Consider the following 20,150-nt stretch of genomic DNA (forward strand, 5'->3'; position numbering starts at 1 on the left):
TTAACTGGATATTCTCCTCTCACCAAACTAGGTGATTTGAATTTTTAAACAGGCTCTCATAGGACTGATTGAATACTAGGTTCATCTGCTTCCCACCTTACAGCTTTTTCTTTCCAGTCCCTTGTCAAAGCTGTGAGTAGAATTTCTGTCATCAGCCACCTACTTGTGCCCTCTCTGTTGAAGTTAGTCTACCAACGTAACTTGTAAAAAGCAAAATATGTCAGACATACTATGCTTTTCTTTCACCCAAAAGCCTGAAATACTGTGCACCAGAGATCGTCCACATGTATTGCCTGGCTTTCAGTAGCCTGTAGTGCCTGCAGCCGAACACATATTAAGTAACTGTGCAGGGTTCCCCAGGCAAACAGCAATATATATCTTTACAAAATATCTTCATAATCTGGTTCATTTGGGGGAAGGGTACAGAAGTCAGCTGGGGAGGGTGAATGTTGGCAAGTTGGGCTTTTGATGGAAAGCTTGCCCTCTTCCCTATTAGGAACAAAACCAATATGCATTGATAAACACTGTAAAAAATCATAAAGAAATCTAAGATAGCTATAAAGATGGCAAACTGTAACAGTTTCAAAAATAGATGTTCCAAAATATATGTTCTTTAACGTGCTCACTCTTTGGCATTTAGTAAACTTCCAGGGATGGAATGAAAGGAAAGTTTAATTTAGAGAAGCCTCCTGCCCTTCTTAGCTAGGGATCAGCTGCCCAACATGAAATAATAATGCATTCAACTGTCCATCTTCTGGTAAGCAACCTTTATCATCATTGCATTCACCAGCACTAACAGCAAACAGTGAGTATGAAATGTTGTATGAATTCAGAGAAGACTGATAGGGTCTTTGTGGCCTTAATATTTGTGCTAATGCATACAGTATAAAAGGAGCTAGAACTCTCAATATGAAGGGTCCAACTCATAAAAAATGTATGTACCACTAACAAGGGATTTTTATGCATTGTACTTAGTGGTTGAAGAAAAGTAGAATGAGTCTATTTTGAATAAAGAACATACTTTTGCAATTATATCCCTTCACCTTTCCTGCAGTAGCAATACTTCTTTTCTCCCATGAGCTGTCTGAAGTGGAAGAATATTCATATAGGTGCCAATAACAACAACAAAAAAATCACTTACAGAAAAAAGGAAAAGATGAGACCATGAAAGAGACAAAAATGAAGATGGGAAAGAAGAAAACTTAAGGCTCTTGGGAGAACTGGGATTTTGAGTTATTTGTGATTTTGTGCCTTGGTATAGTAGATTTTTTTTAGGTAGTAAATATAACTCATGGTTGCCCAGGAGAAGTCCTCCGTAACATGAATCACTTTAATAGTCTGATTTTCGTTATAAAGAGTCATGGAGTTTTAATGTTATCAGTCCTAATCCAGAAAGATGCAGGTGCATAAATTCAAACCAATCTCTGTGCATAGGGGTAATGAGGACAGTGATTTCAGCTACTTTGTGCCTTGTAGGTGAAGAGGCTTTAGGAGGAAATATCCCCAGGTACCAGACAAAGATGGCATTCTATACTCTGCTGGCAGAATGACTTTGAGCTCTCCAGGTGATTATAGTAGTTTTGCAGTAGCAACTGCAGGGCAATTTCAGATAAGTATAAAACAGTGGTATTTTACTTACTTAAGTACTGAATGATACACTCAGTAAAGCAAATCTTCTCTATTCATACTGCTGTCTAATTCAATCCATTTTCAATGTAGGATTTTTAGCTCTTCAGTATAGGATATTGCATTGACATATATGTCAATACTGGTAAATCAATATACCATTTTGTTATCATACCACAAATATTTTCAAAGCTAAACTAGAAAGGCTTTGTACATAGGTAGGAGAAAATTAAGAATGAGAGTTATGTAAATTGACACAATCTGACATTGTGGAAGATGTGCACAGTATTTGTATTTTGTGCTGAAATGATTAAACAGTAAAATAATAACATCAACGTTTCAATTTTATTAGGTTTCAGAGTTAACAGGTGCTGGTAGTAATTTTACATTGGTAGTAATACCAATGTAAAATAGAATCAGCATAAAATCTCAATTTTGTCTCCGGAAAATATTGTAAAATTTAGGTGTGTTTGTGAAATATTGTGCAACAATCTGATTACTAATGTTTTACAATGTGGTAGTTTGTGAACTCTTCCTCCGTATATGTCCAAACTCTGATGCAACAGGAAATTGAAAATAGTGAAATTAAGAGCCAAAATATGGTGGTTTGTGGCAGAATAAAGATTGTTTGGAGGGAATTTTATATTTTTTTCATTATCAGTTGAATTTTTTCTTTCAGCTATTGGATTTTGTTCACAAGATTGCTCTTGGTATAATTGCTGAAAGTTAAGGTTTCATTTAGTGAAGAGCTGAGTTACTTTAATCAGAGATGATAGACTTTCACACACCATACCTGATAATTTGAATATTATCTGTTGGTCTATTTAATTTCCTCTAAAAGGTTTTTTCTCTTGATTATGATCTAAATGCAGCTATATATTGCTCAGACTGTTTATTTTACTAGTTTATTAGTTTTAAAAATGTAAGACTTTTTTCTCACAGGCAGTATTTTTACTTTAATGATTTAATTCTCATAGCTATATCTTTAATGTGAGTTGTCTCAGTGAGTAAGAAAAAAGTCCACTTTTGATTTCTTATCATTATGGTTACTGAGAGATAAGTACAAGTAATTGAATGTCACATTGTGGAACTAGCTAAAGATTTAATATGAACAGTTGCTTGAAACGTGTTCTTTTATTAATGTTAATGCATTTGAAATATTTGCTTAAATCTCAGAAGAATTTACATATTCTTTTGATTACTGAAAATCTAGTATTATTGAATTTGATCTGGCTTATTTTTCAAAGCATTGAGTGCTAAAGAGAGGTGGTCCAGCATGTCCCTTGTTTTGATACAAATGTGAGACATATTAAATACATTCATGAAAACCATGAGGAAGTCGTTCATACCCAGATCATCTGTTGAGACTAGTCCTGTGCTTTGGTATGAGCACTGGCTTTGTGTGAGCTTTGGTGCAGAGTTTGAGAAGAGATGAGAGGGTTCATCATGCCTTTGAGCAGGCACAAGCACACATGCACAGAAGGGCCAGGGTAGAACTGGACATACAAGTTTAATGCACTCCATCATCTCTCCTGTGATGCTGTTCAGTATAGTTCCATTTTCCAGTCAGCTGCAGGTTCCTTGCAAGCATCGGAGACCAGGTGAGACAAGGGCTGCTGGGACACGCATTGCATCCAAGTGAGGGTGCTGGGGAGCATGTGCAGGTTCACCTTGTCAGAACTGTTGTACCCCTGGAGCAGCCAAGGAGTAGCAGAGCAGTTTTGTGTTTTGACCCATGCCTCCCTGAACAGTGGAACTACAGCTGAGGAGATCAGCTAAATTGTGCTTATTTGAGAATCCATACTGGAGTCTCCTTTCCCCATTAGTTGAAAAGAGGGGAATGGAGCATTCTCACCTTCAGAGGGCACTGGGAGACACTAAGAACTGAATTACCTGTTGTGTTGCTGAAAATGTGTAAGAAACAAAATAGTAGCAAACTGTGGAGAGCCTTTTATAACCAGTACATTTACAGCTGTAATTTTGTATGAGGCTTGGTGGCCTTGAGATGTGGTATTTCTTTTTTTCTTCTGACGTTTCTCTTGTTGTTTTCTCTTTTTAAAACCAGATATTGTACAACATGGCTTTTCACTTGGTTTGTGGAATTTTTTTTCTTGTTTTGATAGGGGGAGAAGGAGGTTGCCTTTGTTTTACTTAGCTTTATTTTAAATAATATTTTATTTTAAGAAGGCTATTTTACCGTGTTTACAGTGCACTTCAATTTTTTATTGTGTCATGCTCTTCCAGTCCCTTGGTGGGATGAGAGGTGAATGTATGTATTATATAATTTATAATTAATTTATGATGAATCACATATGATGAATACTGCTTATTAAATATTAAGGCCTTGTCTACAGTCATGGCAGTACTACGTCAGTGGCACTCCAGTCTGTTCATATGGTACTATTGAGCAAACTCATTGACTTAGGCTGTGTTGTCAGCACTCAGTTAGTTGTAAGAGCCCTGCCTAGGCAAGCAGTGTTAAGAATTGGCCCTCTTTTCAGGGTAGTAGCCCTGCCACTGCCTTCCCCCTGCCCCTTGTGCACCAGCAGATGGGGATGTAATGAGAACAGAATCTCTTCAAAACATAGTTGCAGAGAAGGTGCTGCTGGTAGTTCCCTAACCCCACAGGGATTGTTGCAAGTCCTGGTTCCTTGCTGACAGAGCTCTCACTGATAGAAGGCTGAGCAGAGTTGGAGAATAACCTAACAGGAGGTAATGGCCTGGATCTGGACAAGTGGAAAATCTAGGCTAGATTTTGACAGTCCATTTTTATTAGTGAGGACTGGAATTTGGACAGGGAATAATTTACCTGCGTATGTCGTTCCAGCATCTGGAACTAATCAACTCCCAAATAAACACAGTGAAACAGAGGGGAGAAATAGTGTAGAGGATTGTGTTCTGCCAACTTAGGGCAGTTGGTCTTAATGAAGGTATTTTTCCAAATTCATAGCAGTGAATCGCTGAAGCAGAAATAGTAGAGAAATCAGAAATAGACAGAGGTCTCTGACTCCTCTGAAATCAGGAGAATCCCGCCAGTCAGAAATATATTTTTATAAGGCAGAAGAGGAAAAGTAGCCTTCTAATGATATTTTGTGCTCTGCCTTGCCTTCCTTGGAGTGTTGACCTATGTGTGTCAGTGAATGCAGCGTACAGCAAGGAAAAAATGCTGTCACTGTGTGATGCAACAGACCTTAACCCTGAAATCCTTGCTTCACTATATTTAGTGCCAGTCCAACAGGCAGATTTTCTTGTACATTTTCTTGACTCTTGAATGTCTGTTATAGCAGGTAGATTAGAAAGGGCAGGAGACATCTGAGAATTTCAGTCAGAGAATACAGGATTGATAATTTTATATAGGATCACATGAAAGTGGGTGCTGTTTTCCTGAGATGACCTCATCCTATGGGAACTAAACTAGAAGCAGCAGGCAGAGAATTTAAGCACTGAAATTAAAAAAAATTATCTGTGGTGAGTAACTGTGTGATAGGAATGTAATCGTAAGTGGTTCCAATTAGTACAATGAAAAAGGAAAGGAGTGTAATTAATTTTGGCTTGATGGTCTGTTATAACCAACTTGTGCTACATAAGGATTATGTGATCAAATATTGAAAAGTCCTTATGGTACAGATAACAGAAATCAGTGGTTCTTTGGATGGCTGCACTATGGAAAAAAGAATACTAAAACACAGGCATATTACTTCAGAACTTCTTACATATTTTCTGAGAGCTCAAGGTATAAAAACTGCAATAAAATCTAATTCTAATGAATATTTGACTTTGGTTTTGTTCTTTTCCCAAAGATTTCATAGGAAAATTTAATGACATGACAGATTAGCAGGAGCTTGTTTTAATATTAATTAAATCACACACAAAGACAAAATTCTCAGCCCTTAAAATTACGTAAACAAAATCGACTTATAAGATTTGATCTTAATGGGAACTAATATCTTCATTGGTATTGAGCCTTTGATCTAATATCACTTTATACATACAGTTGTAAAGATTAAAAAAAAAGACCATAACAGTATGTGGAAATTACCAAAGGAAAAATTATGTTTAGTAACATTGTGCTTTATTTTGTTTAGGAGAAAATCATACTGGGGAAACCCTGTCTTTAGTCTTAGGGATGGCAGCAGCACTACGATTGTTATGCATTTGAAAGAAACAGTTTTCACTGAATCTCACATATCTAGTTACATTTTTCTCTTTTCATTTAACTTGAATGAGTAAATTGCAGATAAAAAATTTAGTGACTGTGTCTCTTTTTGCATGTTGCAATTGTTGGAATCCTCACTGATTATTGTAGGTCAGCTTGTTCTCATTATTAAATGACAGTGGTCATTAAAATGGCAAACATATTTCTGTAGATCAGCAAGTTTGTATGTTTTTATTATTTCCAAATCAGGTATTTCAATAGACCACTTGTAAGTATTCTCAGAGCAATGTCCATTTCTGAATTTTTGAGACCACAAAAGATATTACAAATTAATCAGATTTTCAGATTTCCGCATAATAACTCTGCACATTTATTGTTTAATCCAATTCTTAAATGCTGTTATGATTGACAACTTGCTGTAGAGATAAAAGTCAATTGAATAATATGTAGCAGTCAATTTTATTTGAACCTTAATGTGGTGAAGGTGGGTTTTTTCATATTTCCATTATTTATAAGTTATTCCCCTTGGAGAATATATAAAAGAATTTGTTTTAAATGAGCTGATAATACCCTCTTTAAAATTTATGACAGAATAGTATCCTTTTTCCTTACAGCACAAGGGTGTGCCAAGAAACTGTTTTAGAACTATCTCGCTATTCATAGGATAAACATTGGAAAAGAGCATCTTCTTAAGGTTTACTTAGAATGGAATTTCAACCACTCATCAGAAGAAGAATAACAAAACAGGAGGTATCCTACCAACCAGGAAACCTGGTGCCATTGCCAGGGTTTTCTTTATAACAGACCACAGTACTCTTGCAGCTACATTTGATACTTGCTGTCATTCTTACAACGTCAAAATTCAATGTGGATTTGATCATGCCATCAGCACTGAAAATTTGTGAATCAGTTGAGTCCTTCACCCAGAGGAAATCGGGGATGGGGATATAGTTTTGAAAATATATTGGTACTTTCTTACAACTGATAGGATGTTTTTATTTTTTTTTCCTCCCTTTCAAATCTGTATTGCAGACTTCAGCAAAATCTAGTAGGGCTGGACTGTGTTCTGTGCTTAGCAACTCATTAGTGCCCAGCGTATAGTTCGATTGTTGGATATTGATCATCTCAATAAATGCTGGAAATCCTTGGTTTTTCAGAATTTTGCTCATCCTCCACATGCAGTTTTAAAAAACAAGCTGTCATTTGGAAGCATACCAGTTTCCAGTTTTCATAGTACCTTTTTATTGTGCATAGTAGAACTTTTGCTGCCTCAGTAACTGACAAAAGAAAATACTTTATTCAGATAGAAAGTAAATGTGACTTGATTGTTTTTCAGATAATTTTTGCTTCCCGAAATTGCAATGGCTGATGCTCACCTATGCGTAAAAAAATGCAGTTCCCACATGCACGGAGTGCTCATGTACTGTATGTAAATTGCTGTATAATGCAACCCACATTAGCTGGGTTGATGATAGCTTCAGTTTCACTGCTGTCAGATTTCTGTAACTCTTTGAATGAGTTGGCTGGTCTGAATGAACGTTAGCATAATTTATGCAGCTGATAAGCGATTTGAGTGCTTGAGTTATTGATAAAGCACTTTAACATATCATTTTCAGCTTCATGTTATGTGACATCAGAGTAGAAGGTAATGTGGCAGTCCCCAGGCTTGATATTAAAGTCAATCTCTTCTCTGGATTTCAGAGGCCAGGGGAAACACAGTGCTGCCTGATACAAGCCCAGCAGACCAGCACCAACCCAGCCAGTCCCATCCTGCATTCCCTGTTGGGCCTCAGGTCAGTATCTTTCCTTTTGACTAATCAAGATGTGCAATTTGATGAAAAATAAATAACTGTGATTGATCATCTTTGATCTGTGTAATGCAGAAAATGTGATTCTCTTTGGCTGCATTCAGTGTTACAAAAAGGGAACATGTATGTATTGTGTATATTTTAAAAGTCAAGTTTAGCAAGATTAGATTTTGTATGTTTTTCTAAAATAAAACTTAAGAAGTTTTACATATTTAGGAGGTTAAAATATTTTCATTTCTTGTGTAAATGACTTCTGAAATTAATATAATAATTTAATATTAAAGAGCTTGTGCAATTTTAATGCAGAATTATTGTCTCTGACAGTTATGTCTGTCACACAGAGCTCCTGCATTAGTAAAGGTATTTCATTATCTTTTATGCCAGATATTTATTTTCTTTAGAGCATAGTAGTATGGCACTTTATAAGACTTTAAAATATTTCCCATCTCACTTCACAATTTTATCCAAGTTCAGCCATACTCTTAAGAAGATACTCAATATTCTTCCACTTCCCAGGACAGTCTTGGTCCACAAAAATTCTGGTAGTTGTTGGTGTAGTGTTTTCTGCTGTTATCAATCAGTATACAACCAGGAATTTCTTGGAAATGTTGGCATTTAGGTACTTGTAGACCAAGTTGAGTTAGGTCTTCTTTTGCTCATAAATTATCTTTGGTGCATGTGTAATGAATTTTCCAGTCTAGATTCAGCTGGGATCACTACTATGCTATGTGACAGTTTCAGACTGTCATGTTTGTCAAACCTTTCTGTGTTGGTGAAAATGTATGCTTTAAGATACCGGAAGCAGTGCATGTCTGTAATGGCACATGAAAAGATCTCAAGCCAGAAGAGTTGTAAGTGTGTAATATTGAGCTATACACAGTAAAATAGGTTTGTGTCTGTGGTTTCTTACAGCCACTACTGACAGCCCAACAGTTAGCCTCAGCAGTAGCAGGGGTGATGCCAGGAGGCACTCCAGCCCTGAATCAACCAATCCTTATTCCTTTCAACATGGCTGGGCAGCTGGGGGGCCAACAAGGACTCGTCCTAACTCTACCTACAGCAAATCTCACCAACATCCAAGGACTGGTAGCAGCAGCTGCAGCAGGAGGCATCATGACTTTGCCATTGCAAAATCTACAAGGTAAGTCATTGATAATTTTTCTAACAGGTTCTTTCACCTGTTTTACACCATCTCTTTCTTTTACACTGAGTGATCTCTTTTTCAAATTAAATGTTGCTCTTCATGAATACTGACAAGTAATACCTGGATTGTTTTTGAATGCTTGGGAGATACTTAGGGGCTATTTGTCTTTATGAAAACATATTGGAGGTTGGGTCTTACATTCTATGGGTCAGTAATGTAAACCCCTTGAATGACTCATTAGGTTTTTCTGTCATCAGTGATAAATGTTCTCTACTCACAGATCACTTTAAAATTTCAAATCAAAGAATAATAGAATCATAGAGTATTAAGGGTTTGGAATGGACTTCAAATATCATCTATTCCCAACCCCACCTGTCATGGGCAGGGCCACCTCCCCCTAGAACAGGTTGTGCAATGCCTTATCCAACCTGGCTTTGAACACTGCCAATGTTGGGGCATCCACAACCTCCCTGGGCAACCTGTTCCACTGTCTTATCACCCCCACAGTGAAAAAGTTCTTCTTAATATCTAACCTAAATCTTCCCTCTTTCAATTTATACCCATTATTCCTTGTCCTGTCACTGCAGTTCCTGATGAGAAGTCCCTCTCCAGCTCCCCTGTAGGTCCCTTTCACATACTGGAAGTTTGCCATGAGGTCTCCATGCAACCTTCTCTTCTCCAGGCTGAACGGCCTCAGCTTTCTCAGCCTGTGTTCATAGGGAAGGTGCTCCAATCCTCTTACAAACTTCATGGCCCTCCTCTGGACTTGCTCCAACAGTTCCAGGTCTTTCTTATGGTGGGGACACCAGAACTGTGCACAGTACTCCAGGTGGGATCTCATGTGAGCAGAGCAGAGGGGCAGAATCCCCTCCTTTTACCTGCTGGCCACACTCCTTGTGATGCAGCCCAGGATTTGATTGGCTTTCTGGGCTGTGAGCACACACAGCTGGCTCATGTCGAGTTTTTCATCACTTGTCAGCTCCAAGTCTTTCTCCTCAGGGCTGCTCTCAATCACTTCTCTGCCCAACCCATTGGTGTGTCCGGGATTGCCGTGACCTGGATGTAGGACCTTGAGCTTTGCTTTGTTGAACTTCACGGGGTTTGCTTCAGTCCACATCTCAAGCCTGTCAAGGTCCCTCTGAATGCCATTATCCCTTCCTTCCAAGCAAGTTGACTGCAACACACCACTTATTTCACCACTGCTGATTAAAGCAGCTGTATGAATAGCAACGACTAAAAATACAGTATTGCATGAAAATAACTTTTTTTTTAAACTTTTACAGTCAAATCAGAGTTTTCTCATCTGTCATCCATGCCCCAGATGTTTTTGTTCTTGCTGTGGGAGGTCTGCTTTATCAATAAGGTTCTGCCATCCTCTTTCAAGTTATTGAGAAAGTTGCATGACTCCAAAGTAACTAGGAAAAAGTTAATCTCTGTATGTATCCTCTCTATTGTCTGAGCTGTACCATGTTTCCAATAGTTCTACCCTGAGGGATCTGCTATGTTTTCCCTGTGGTCTAAAATCAGACTGAACACAGATTCTATAAGAGCCCTTTTCTTTCCTAGTATTCTCTTCTGTTCAATGTGTCTAACACTGTTAGGAACAGTACTCAATCCAAGTACATATGATATAAAATTCATATGTATTTATTTACTATTCCTAAATATGTTGATGGTTCTCAGAATGCAGTTGCTGCTGAACAGAATGGAACAAAATACAGCAAGATAAGTGTTAGCCGGTATCTTACAACAGAATTGCATAGTTTTAGTGGAAGAGGGCAGTAAAGGAAGTGATAGTCCAGTGTGAAAGTGACAAAGGTATGACCAGGAAGTGTAAAAAGAAAGGTTTAACTCTTTAGATTTATTGATTTATTTATTTATTGTTATTTCTTTCCAATGTAAATGGTACGAAAAATTTTCCACCAACAAAATGGTAATTTTTAAAAATTAATCCTCTGCACTGTGGCCTAAATACCTGTTAGTCACCAAACTCTGGTGGCTGCTGATGCATTGTTTGAAGCACCAGATCCTACAGGTTGTCAAACAGAGAAAACAAAGAGACAGATCTTGTGTTGAACAAACTCCCTTACAAAGCGCATGCATAGGACTCTCACCTGTTGGAGCAATTACTTGCCTTTACCTTCTGCATGTTTTAAAGTTTAATGTCAACAGACCTCTCTTATCATAGTTGTAAATGGTTTTCACTTTAATGTTTAAAATAATGTCTCTCTCATACCATTAAGCTGCACCAAAGAACCTGTCATTCATAAATGATAGATGAAAAGGACACACTAATGCACAAATTTTGCTTGTTTAAAATTTGAGAGTGCATGTAAAGTAGGAATGGGAGATTAAAAAAATAATGCAAGAACAGGAGCGGGTAAAAGCAGATATAACAAAGTGAAGGGGAAGTAGCTTTTTAGCGTAGGTGGATGATGAAATCTTAATGAAGAAACAGGCATTATAAAAATGTATCCTTCCACTCTGGAGTGCTCCAGGTTAGAGTTGCTGGGTATGTAGTATTATAAATAAACATAAGCTTGTGCAGTTCTTACGTCATTTATTCACCCCGTATTGAAAAGCTGCAAGGTAGGGATTAAGCCAGGCAACCTTTGCTCTTTAGTTTAGCCATGGATATCTAATTGCTAGCTAAAAGATGTAACTCTGCTGCCATATAAATTTTGCAAGCAATGACCTTACCAGATGAAAAGGTTTTCTTTATAATCTTTACTGGTAGATAGGAGCCTGGGATCAAATACGGACTTCCAGGACCAGCAGGTTCAGTTCCCTGCCTATGAACACAATCACACCTTCCATAATGTATCTGAAAGGAACAGATCTCATGAATTTATTTAGTTGTGTTGCTGTTTGTTTTCTTCTCTACCCTTCCATCCTGATCTTCTAAGCAAGTGCTACTGCCTGCCCTCAGTTTTTGGAAATGAAACTGATACACAAGGCAGCAAAGTAATCTGGTCAAGATAGCTCCTACCATCCTGAATCACAGCTGTAAACTGCCATTGCTCACTCTGTAGCCCACTGTCCAATGCATGCATGAATGAAGATAGGAATCAGGTGAGAGTGGGGAGTGTTGTGTGGTGTCGTCAGTTCCATTGAACCTGACTGACTTCTGGTCCCTGTTTTTTTTGTGGTTGGTTGAAAATAATCATAGAATGTGTGTTCTGTTTTGTAGACAGCACTTTTATAAGTATGCTCATAAAAGCCCATGCTTGGACACAGTTGGGTAATTCCTGCTCTTTTGGTGAAATCAGACCACAGTCATCAGCTTCTATCTCTGAACCTCACTGTAGCACGATCAACTTAGATAATGGGAGGACATGTTTTCATGCTGTTTTCCAACCTGTCTTAATATTCCTGTTGTCACATCTGCTGTCCCTGAATTTTCAGTGAGGTCAAGCATAGATGTCCACAGCTCCTGTGAGTGGGGTCTTTTGTCTTTCTTCTCTCGTAAGTAAACTTCTAAAACTCTTCAGTTCCAACTACCCCAGCTAAGTAACTCAAAAGACACCCTGAACACTTTTTGAATAATGTGTGAATTCAGAAAAGTTCTGATCTGGCAGAGTATTTGAATTCATACTGAATGTTGATCAAGGGAGTAATTCCACTATATTTTTTGTGCTCCACATACATGTTTAATTTATTTTTTTCTCAGGAACTTTCAGGTCTGGTTCAGGGTGACAAATATGAGACCTCAAAGTGCCTAGATAAAACAGTGAAAATCCTCATTTGTGAAAAAAGAACACTCAATGATAGGAAACACAGAGGAGATATGCTAAGTATTTGAGAGAACATGAGTTTCTTTTAAAATGGAGCAATTAATGATTGCTCACAGAGTATAACTTAGTGATATTGCCTATTCTTCACTTGCCAGTTACCTATAAAAAATATTTTTTTTTCCCCAGATGTGTTTGTGTTAAATTGTTCAGTTGCTCTATGGTCCTGATCCACCACTAAGTTGATAGGAATTTCATTGCTGTAAGTGAAAAGAGATTTAGACCAGACCTCTTCCAAAACTTCTCTTCTTCATACATACTTGGTTATTTTCTGTTCATTACACCCTGTCATTTGCTATGTACACTGCTATACCGTATCTGTTCCCTGAGCAAATAGATCAAATGTGTGCGAACAGAAGGAAGGGAAGTGAATGTGTAAATTCTTGCTGTGAAATTTAGGAAGATACGTTTTCCCTGGCTTCAAGCAAGCAAATTTCATATGCACAACTAATATGCAAATAATAAAATTTACTGAGATGGAAGAGGGTTGGTGGCAGAATAAAACTATCTACCTTAGTGAAAAACAAAAATCCCTGAACATAACACCCATTCACCTGTGGAATTTTGACTTTCCACCAGCAGTTCTTTGAAGAAAACAGTAAAATCAGCAACAAGAACTTTTTAGTGTAATCCACTAAAAGCACTGAAGATAAAAGTTTAAAAACTATCCATGAAAGATATCATCCCAATAAACTTACACACCTGTTTTCCCCTCACCATTTCTTAGAAATACAGGTGGAACATAGTCATGCTTTCCTAAAATTTTGCAGGTGTCACAATAAGAATGGTGAGGTCGTGAGAAGTGAAAAAGTGAGGCAGGTACCCTACAAGACAGTGTGTTTCCTGTCTTCTGCTCTTAGTCCATTGCTTCTTGGCCTGTATTTATGGACTTAATGCAGAAAGTAATCTGACAGCCTCCCTCTTAATCGTCCAAACTGGTGCTCACAGATACTCATCCTCCTGCCTTCAGGAAACTTTTCTATGGGCTGAATAGTTTCAGTTTTTGCATCTCTTTTTCCAGGTCAGATTTCTCTAGGCTTTGGGAGGAGTATGTTCTTTTTTTTAATTTTAGTTATCCTTCTCAAGAGACTCTCCAAGGGACTAGTTGCTTAATCTCAGAGTATTCAGTAATGCCTGGGAGCTGATATTCATGAAAAGACATTCTCTCCTTAAGCCCATCTGATTTTTATGTCTCAATGTAATATTTCTGTATAGCTGAAACAAGAAACTTTTTGGGTGGGGGGGCTAAATTTGTTCTGACTTGTTTTCTCTATGTAATTTTAACCCTGTGAATTTCCTGTTGAAATAACTGAAAAATGGGAAGGCATTCCAGTCCTGGGGAGTTGTTAACAGCTGTCCTCTCTCTTTTTGGTTTCTTTTCCATGAAAACCAAAGCAGTTTTAGCTAAAAAATTAAGGTATTTTAGCTATTCTTTTAGTATAGTATATGTGTTTTGAAATTAGAAAATGGCAGTGTTTTCTGTCAGCTCACTGCTGGCCACTCACCATGGGTAACAGTCTGGGAGTATCTCTGCAAAGGGCTGGTCCAAATATATTTTATCACATAGCAATGGCAAAACAGTGTTCTAGATATATGTGCCAATATGGAGAGAGAATTACACTGGAACCTTGAAAGAAATCAACAAGCTGGAGACTGTAGCCTCATGGCACTGAAACTTTGTGTATTTTATTTCCGCTACCCATTGTACTGCTCCTAAAGTGGATGTCAATAATTTATTTACAAGTCAAAGTTTCTCAGTCTTGAGTCATGAAAGAAATGAGAACAAACTATCTCTCTAAATCACTAGTGAAAGCCTTCAGTGCTGAAAGGAAGTCTTGCATAGCTGAAAATGTGAAATCATTAAATTACATTATTTAAACAGCAGCAGGTCATATTTTAGCAGCAATACAATGGAAGGGGAAATGTATTAAACATCTTGAGAGATAGGAGACAGCCATTAAAATGCACTGATATGGGTTACAGTTGACACAGATAATGGTAAAAAAAAATTAAGGAGGCTTTTTTTATATAGAGATCAGTCAAAAAGAATGTTAGGTAAAGACAAGAGTAACAAAAAGAAAAAAACCCTATTGTTTACATTTATTAGATCTTGTTTCCTGTGAACAGAGATTTGTATCATTAATTGTACAACAGATAAAGTAAACATACTCTGTCTCCATTCCTCCATGTACACACACCTTAAAAATCAGAAATCAGAGAGAGATGAAAAACAAGAAAGAGACAGAAAAGAAGTAAGCTAAAAACCTCAATTGCTTACTGATCTACAGTCCAAATTCCAGTTCCTTAGAACATTTTTCCCTTTTAACTAAAGTGATACAGTCCCTATTCATTTGTATTCCCCTTCAAGTAACATGAAATAGCTTTCAGAGTCTACAGAAAGGCAGTGTTTCACTTATGTATTTTAATGAGCACCAATGTCAGTAATAATCAAAATGATGTTTCACTTAGAGGAATAGTTTATTCCCAGGTACTTTTGCAGTGTACTAACATAACCAGAACAAGAATGACAAGAACCAAGAGGAAGAGCTGCACTCGTAGCAATTTCTGTGAAGCCCTCAAACCAAATATACCTTCCCTTATCACTGTATAAATGCTGCTCAAAATGCAGTCACTGTGAAGGGCTCACTTACACAAAGAGGGGGATAGCCAACCCCAAAGACAAACCTCCCTAGCTTACTACATGGAAAGAAGTAAGAGAGATGTGAGCATCCATAAGCACACTGTGGCATGCACAGTGTCTATGGATTAGCAGCCACTACAGCAGGTTTCCTCAGGCTATCAGCTGTATCCCATCCAAACTGTTGTAGGATAACTGAACTAATATGCAGAGATCGCTGAAGATGGGATGAGTTATCTCTGTCTGGTCTCCCAGGAAATGTACTTTTTTGGAAGACCTAACATTTGTTTTTGGAAGAAAGGGCAAAATCTCCTTTTCTGTAGGTAGTATAGCAAGAATCTTACTGGGTTGTTTGTTTATTTGTTCGGGTTTTTCCCCATAATACAAGGCTTCTCCTGTGCAAATGCATTGGCCCCATGTTAATTGCTCATCTTGTTCAGTGGCAAATTGCTGCCTTCACAGAGGGAATGTGAAAGGTTCAGGTCTGTATTAGTTACTAGTTGTTTATTGATCCCTCCCAGAGTGTTAGCTATTTGTTGTTTGGTTTCTCTGCCCCATGAGTTAAAGGCCTACCATCAGAGGCATTAAAATGCAGTAGCCTTAATGCTTGTGTGCTCTGTTGTTGACCTCCGCCCAAAACAGACCTCAGACATGCCTATATTTTTGCTACTGATGGTTATGGAACAACATTGGTGAGAAGTAATGATGTGACGTAGATCAAGTTCTGAAACCAAAGTGTTCACACCTACTTAAATGTTGCAGGCCAAGTACTGACAAAGTCTAAATTTCCAGACTTCTATGCCAAGAAGCAGATGGGAAAGAAGTAGTCTGCACCTCCCCAGCCTCCCTGAACTTTCCACCAAAACCCTATTGGTTAACTATCCTCTAGCAGGCATGACCACTAAGCTAGGAGTTGTGGCATGACTGGTATGTGAGGCCTGGTCATTTGGGGGAATGTGCACCTTTATTGAGCCCTGACTTAGACTGATACTGCTCCTGGCAGGAATATTCTGCATGCAAGATTATAAATGAAATTTCCATCAACCAGAACATGGATGCATTTTAATGCTGCTTTTAAGGTGTATCTTTGCACCTGTTTTGAGAGGCCTTTAATCTTCTTCTTGAATTTAGACTGTCACAATTTAAATTAATGTAGAGAAAACTCATTCCAATAATGTGAAGCACTCAACTTACTGTAATCTTACAAAAGCCAAGAAATTTCAAATGCTAGTGAAAAACCTAGCTAGCGTTTGTCACTCTGTTCTTCACCTCTGCGTTTTCACACACATGCTACATGCAGTAGTGGATCACATGCAAATAGGTAGGTATGTCTAGATCACATACCAACAGTTGGGTACATCTATATGGTATATACACATGCTGGTTCTCATGCTGGTCCAAGACTCTCTACTGCAGTAGAGAGAGTTGTACAAAGATTACCAGGATGGATTTGCAGCCTTCACTCTTAATTTCCTTGCCTTAGTGGATTTAAGTCAGACATTTATAGTATTTGTGGTTTAATTTCCTTTGTTTTTCCATGGTCTTTGTATTAATAAAATCCCTGTGATTCATGTTTTAAAAACTCCCTGGATACAGACTTCTGTTCCTGATTCACCAGTGAGATTCTAATCAAGGACATATATATTTAGGGACTCATAAAAACAACAAAATCTTTATTGACCAACTGGGTTTACAGACATTTTTAATAGTGTGAATTTTGAATGCATGGAACATACAAATTAAATGCCTGAGAGCCAATTTTTTTAATGAAATTTCTTTAATGTCTATGTGATTCTGTACCACAGAACCATACACTTCCGCTTTATGGAGACCTCCAATTCTTTCTTCTTTTTTTTTTTTTTTTTTTGTCATGGAAAGTTCTGAGTGTATCTTACGACTTTCTCATTAAAATCTTAAAGTTTATGCATATTGAAACATTATATGGAATTTTCTTTTCTCCTTTTTAATTTGAGAAAAAAAATATCTCTGCCACTGAGACTGCCCCATAAATGGGAACAGAATCTATCCATCAGAACATCAGAAATTATAAAAGTGAAACTTCTTTCAGTTTTCTCGTCCCCAGACCTCTATGCAATCTTACATCCTCTGGGTAGAAAGTTGTACTCATGGAGATCTTCAGGCTTCCACTTCATTTTCCTGAAACTGCCTTCATTCCTTGTCTGTTTCATCTTTGCAAGCTTGTTAGTCTGGCAGATGTAGCAGACCTGAGACCTGTGTTCTTGCTCTGCACTTTGACCCAGGTGTTCCATATAATGGAAGACAATTCGTGCACATTTTTTGCAAGTCTTCCCACCTGTAAACAAATGTGTAGATAATTAACAGTTATTCTTTCCTACAAAGTGGCTTAAATCACTACTGTTAGATGCCTTGAGTTCCTCGCACACAGCTAGATCTTTGCTAAATGTTCTAAATTCCTAAGTCTTGTTCCGGTCCATGGATGTAAAATACTCTAAACTCTTTTTTTCAGTAGCTGCAAAAATAAAGTGAATTATTTCCTTATTTTTTGGACCTACAGTCATGTTTTCCAGCTCACAGAAGGACTGGAGGTTTCCACCAAGGTCAATAAGATCCAGCACCATATGGGCTCTTAGATAATTGCCTGCTATAGGTTTTTTTTCTTATTTATTTTTACATAAATATTGCTTTTAAACTTAATCATCTGTAGACTCAACATATGTTACAGCGGGGATTACTGTAACAGGCATATATCAAACCAGGAGTCCCGTGGAAAGGAAATATATATGGACAGATCCTCGGTAGATGTTTCAGAGATGTTTATTTCTCCAGCCGCATGGCCGGGGCACTCCTGAGGAACTCCCCCAGTCACGGACCCGAGGGTCCTTGGCCACACAGGGAAACACAAACCAACCAATCTGGAATGAGGCTGACCAGGGGCAGGGAAACCCTGTGTCTCCTCCCCAGGGCCCCTCTCCCAGGGCTACATGGCAGGGGGGAGGGACCCCAATAGACATATATTAACAGACCCTTTTTTCACTTAGTTGTGTTTTAATATGATAAATTATGCAATGTTAAAAATAAATCTTCATCATAAAAACAAGGTACTCGTCTCATTTCCAATGATTAATTCTATTCAAGTAAATGGTGATGCTTCAGATTTACAGTATCTTTTCCTTTCTGTTTCTCAGATCCCATTTCAGTCTCTTGTGCCTTTCCTCATCCAGAACTGACTCTATCCATCCTTTATATTTCAACTTGGTTTCTTAAGCTATTCACAACCCAAATATTCCTGAATGTATTCTGTACTGTGTAGCTGATTTCCTATTGTGTCAGCAGTAATAACTGAAGAAGAGGTGATAAAACTGTTGTAATTTTACCATTATATTGGATTTCTGTATTTTAGAAGATGTAGTTGTAACAGGACATGAATCCTGTTTAAAAAGCAAAGAAATGATAGTAGGACATTTTGAGGAAATTCACTTATTGGGACCCTGAAAGTTGTTTCTTTTATCTTTCTTATTTTTAAAAGGATAAAACCTCTCAAGAACAAACTCTGAACGTTTTCTGAAAACAGTCTAAAATCTGAACAGAGCAATCACTTAGATTCTCTTTTCAAGATTTTAGCTTTTCTTTTCCCAAAGCAGTGCTTGTGAATTGTGAAAGAAGACTGTTGTTCCCCCCCTCCCCCAGCACTGCAGCATCTTTAGAAAATATTCAGTTCTCCAACCCCCCAAGCTTTCATATTACTGATAACCAAATCAATTCTTTGAATATTTGTTTTACTCTGCTTTAGCAAGAGCGGTTGCTCATGTTACATTTATCTAATATGAGCACCTTGGCCAGTTGTAACCAAAATTAAAAACATATATTATTTGCTCCATTTCTCAAAAGAATATTATTGGTTCTAAGTGTAAGACTTATTAAGTATATCTTTATGCATTTATGTTCCCATGAGTGCCATTATTAAAAAAATTTTAGTGATATTTATATATATTCAATGTTCAACATCAGATAATTTGAGTTTCCTGTGTTTGTAAGGTAACTCACAAGGGAGAAAGTTGTATTAAATAAATAATACAGATAAATTTTATACTTCCATATATTTCAAAGCTAATGCAGCTAACTTTCAGTGGAATGGTAACATAAGACGCAGTGCTATAATATGATTGATTTGTTTTGACAGCAGCCAAATAATTGAGAGTGAAAGGTGTCAGCACAGATGAAATATTGTATAAGCCACATTCAGAAGGCAACCCCAGCAGCAATAGCAACTGGAGTTTTATTTCCTTTGATATCGCACTGTTACTCACTTCCAGTTTATTATAAAACCATGTAAGGTACACAACTTTATGTGTGATGGAGGCTTTTATGGAGGGGATAGAAACAGAAGTTTGTCAGGCACTTGAACAATAGATACTGACAATGCGATGTATGATGGATACAATATACAAGGGTAAATTATCTTAATCTTTCCCACTAGTTTTTTCTCTTCTTTTAAACACTTTTTTTCAGGCTACTGCTTATCTGGCGTCTTACCTCTAGCTGGGAGGGTAAGTGATTCCCTCCAGAGCAACCAGTCTATGGATTGCCTGGCAGGGGATTGCTGCAAAAACATTGCTGCCGTTACCCTCCCCAGCAGTGAAACCTAGTTTTAGTTCACCTCTTCTGCACTGCAAACTATACAGCTATACACTTTCTGGCTAACTGAGACAGGGTAAGGCTTGTATGTTTGTATCATGGCATCCTACTGCACTACAAGGATTACAAAGAAATATAGCATGTGTCTAGGAGACTGCAAGTGCATGAGTAACCTACTATAGAAGGTAGCCAAATAGACCAGCTGAAATAATGCCTGAACATGTAACATGATATGAAAATCACTTCTGGGCTTTCTTAAAAGTACATTGAACAAGAAACTATGGCATGTTTGTAAGAACCCAAGGTATAAAGCTTTCCTTGTCCTGAAGTGCCATTGATTTCAGTGGGAGCCAGACTCCAAGGTACAGAT

At 37.7% G+C, this 20,150-nt stretch overlaps 1 protein-coding gene across 2 annotated transcripts in view; it reads left to right on the forward strand.

Moving 5' to 3' along the window:
* POU6F2 (POU class 6 homeobox 2) overlaps positions 1-20,150 on the forward strand; it is a 331,049-nt gene that overhangs the window by 140,463 nt on the left and 170,436 nt on the right. For both annotated transcript variants that reach the window (XM_042044047.1, XM_042044048.1), the window contains exons 3-4: positions 7,484-7,575; positions 8,503-8,731. In XM_042044047.1, the coding sequence (XP_041899981.1) occupies positions 7,484-7,575; positions 8,503-8,731 (321 nt within the window). The remainder of the gene's footprint in view (positions 1-7,483; positions 7,576-8,502; positions 8,732-20,150) is intronic.

Source organism: Corvus kubaryi, unplaced genomic scaffold (genome assembly GCF_017639235.1).
Source record: "Corvus kubaryi isolate FWS band 111438036 unplaced genomic scaffold, C.kubaryi_AGA036_p1.0 37398, whole genome shotgun sequence".
In the NCBI taxonomy this organism is placed as follows: Eukaryota; Metazoa; Chordata; class Aves; order Passeriformes; family Corvidae; genus Corvus; species Corvus kubaryi.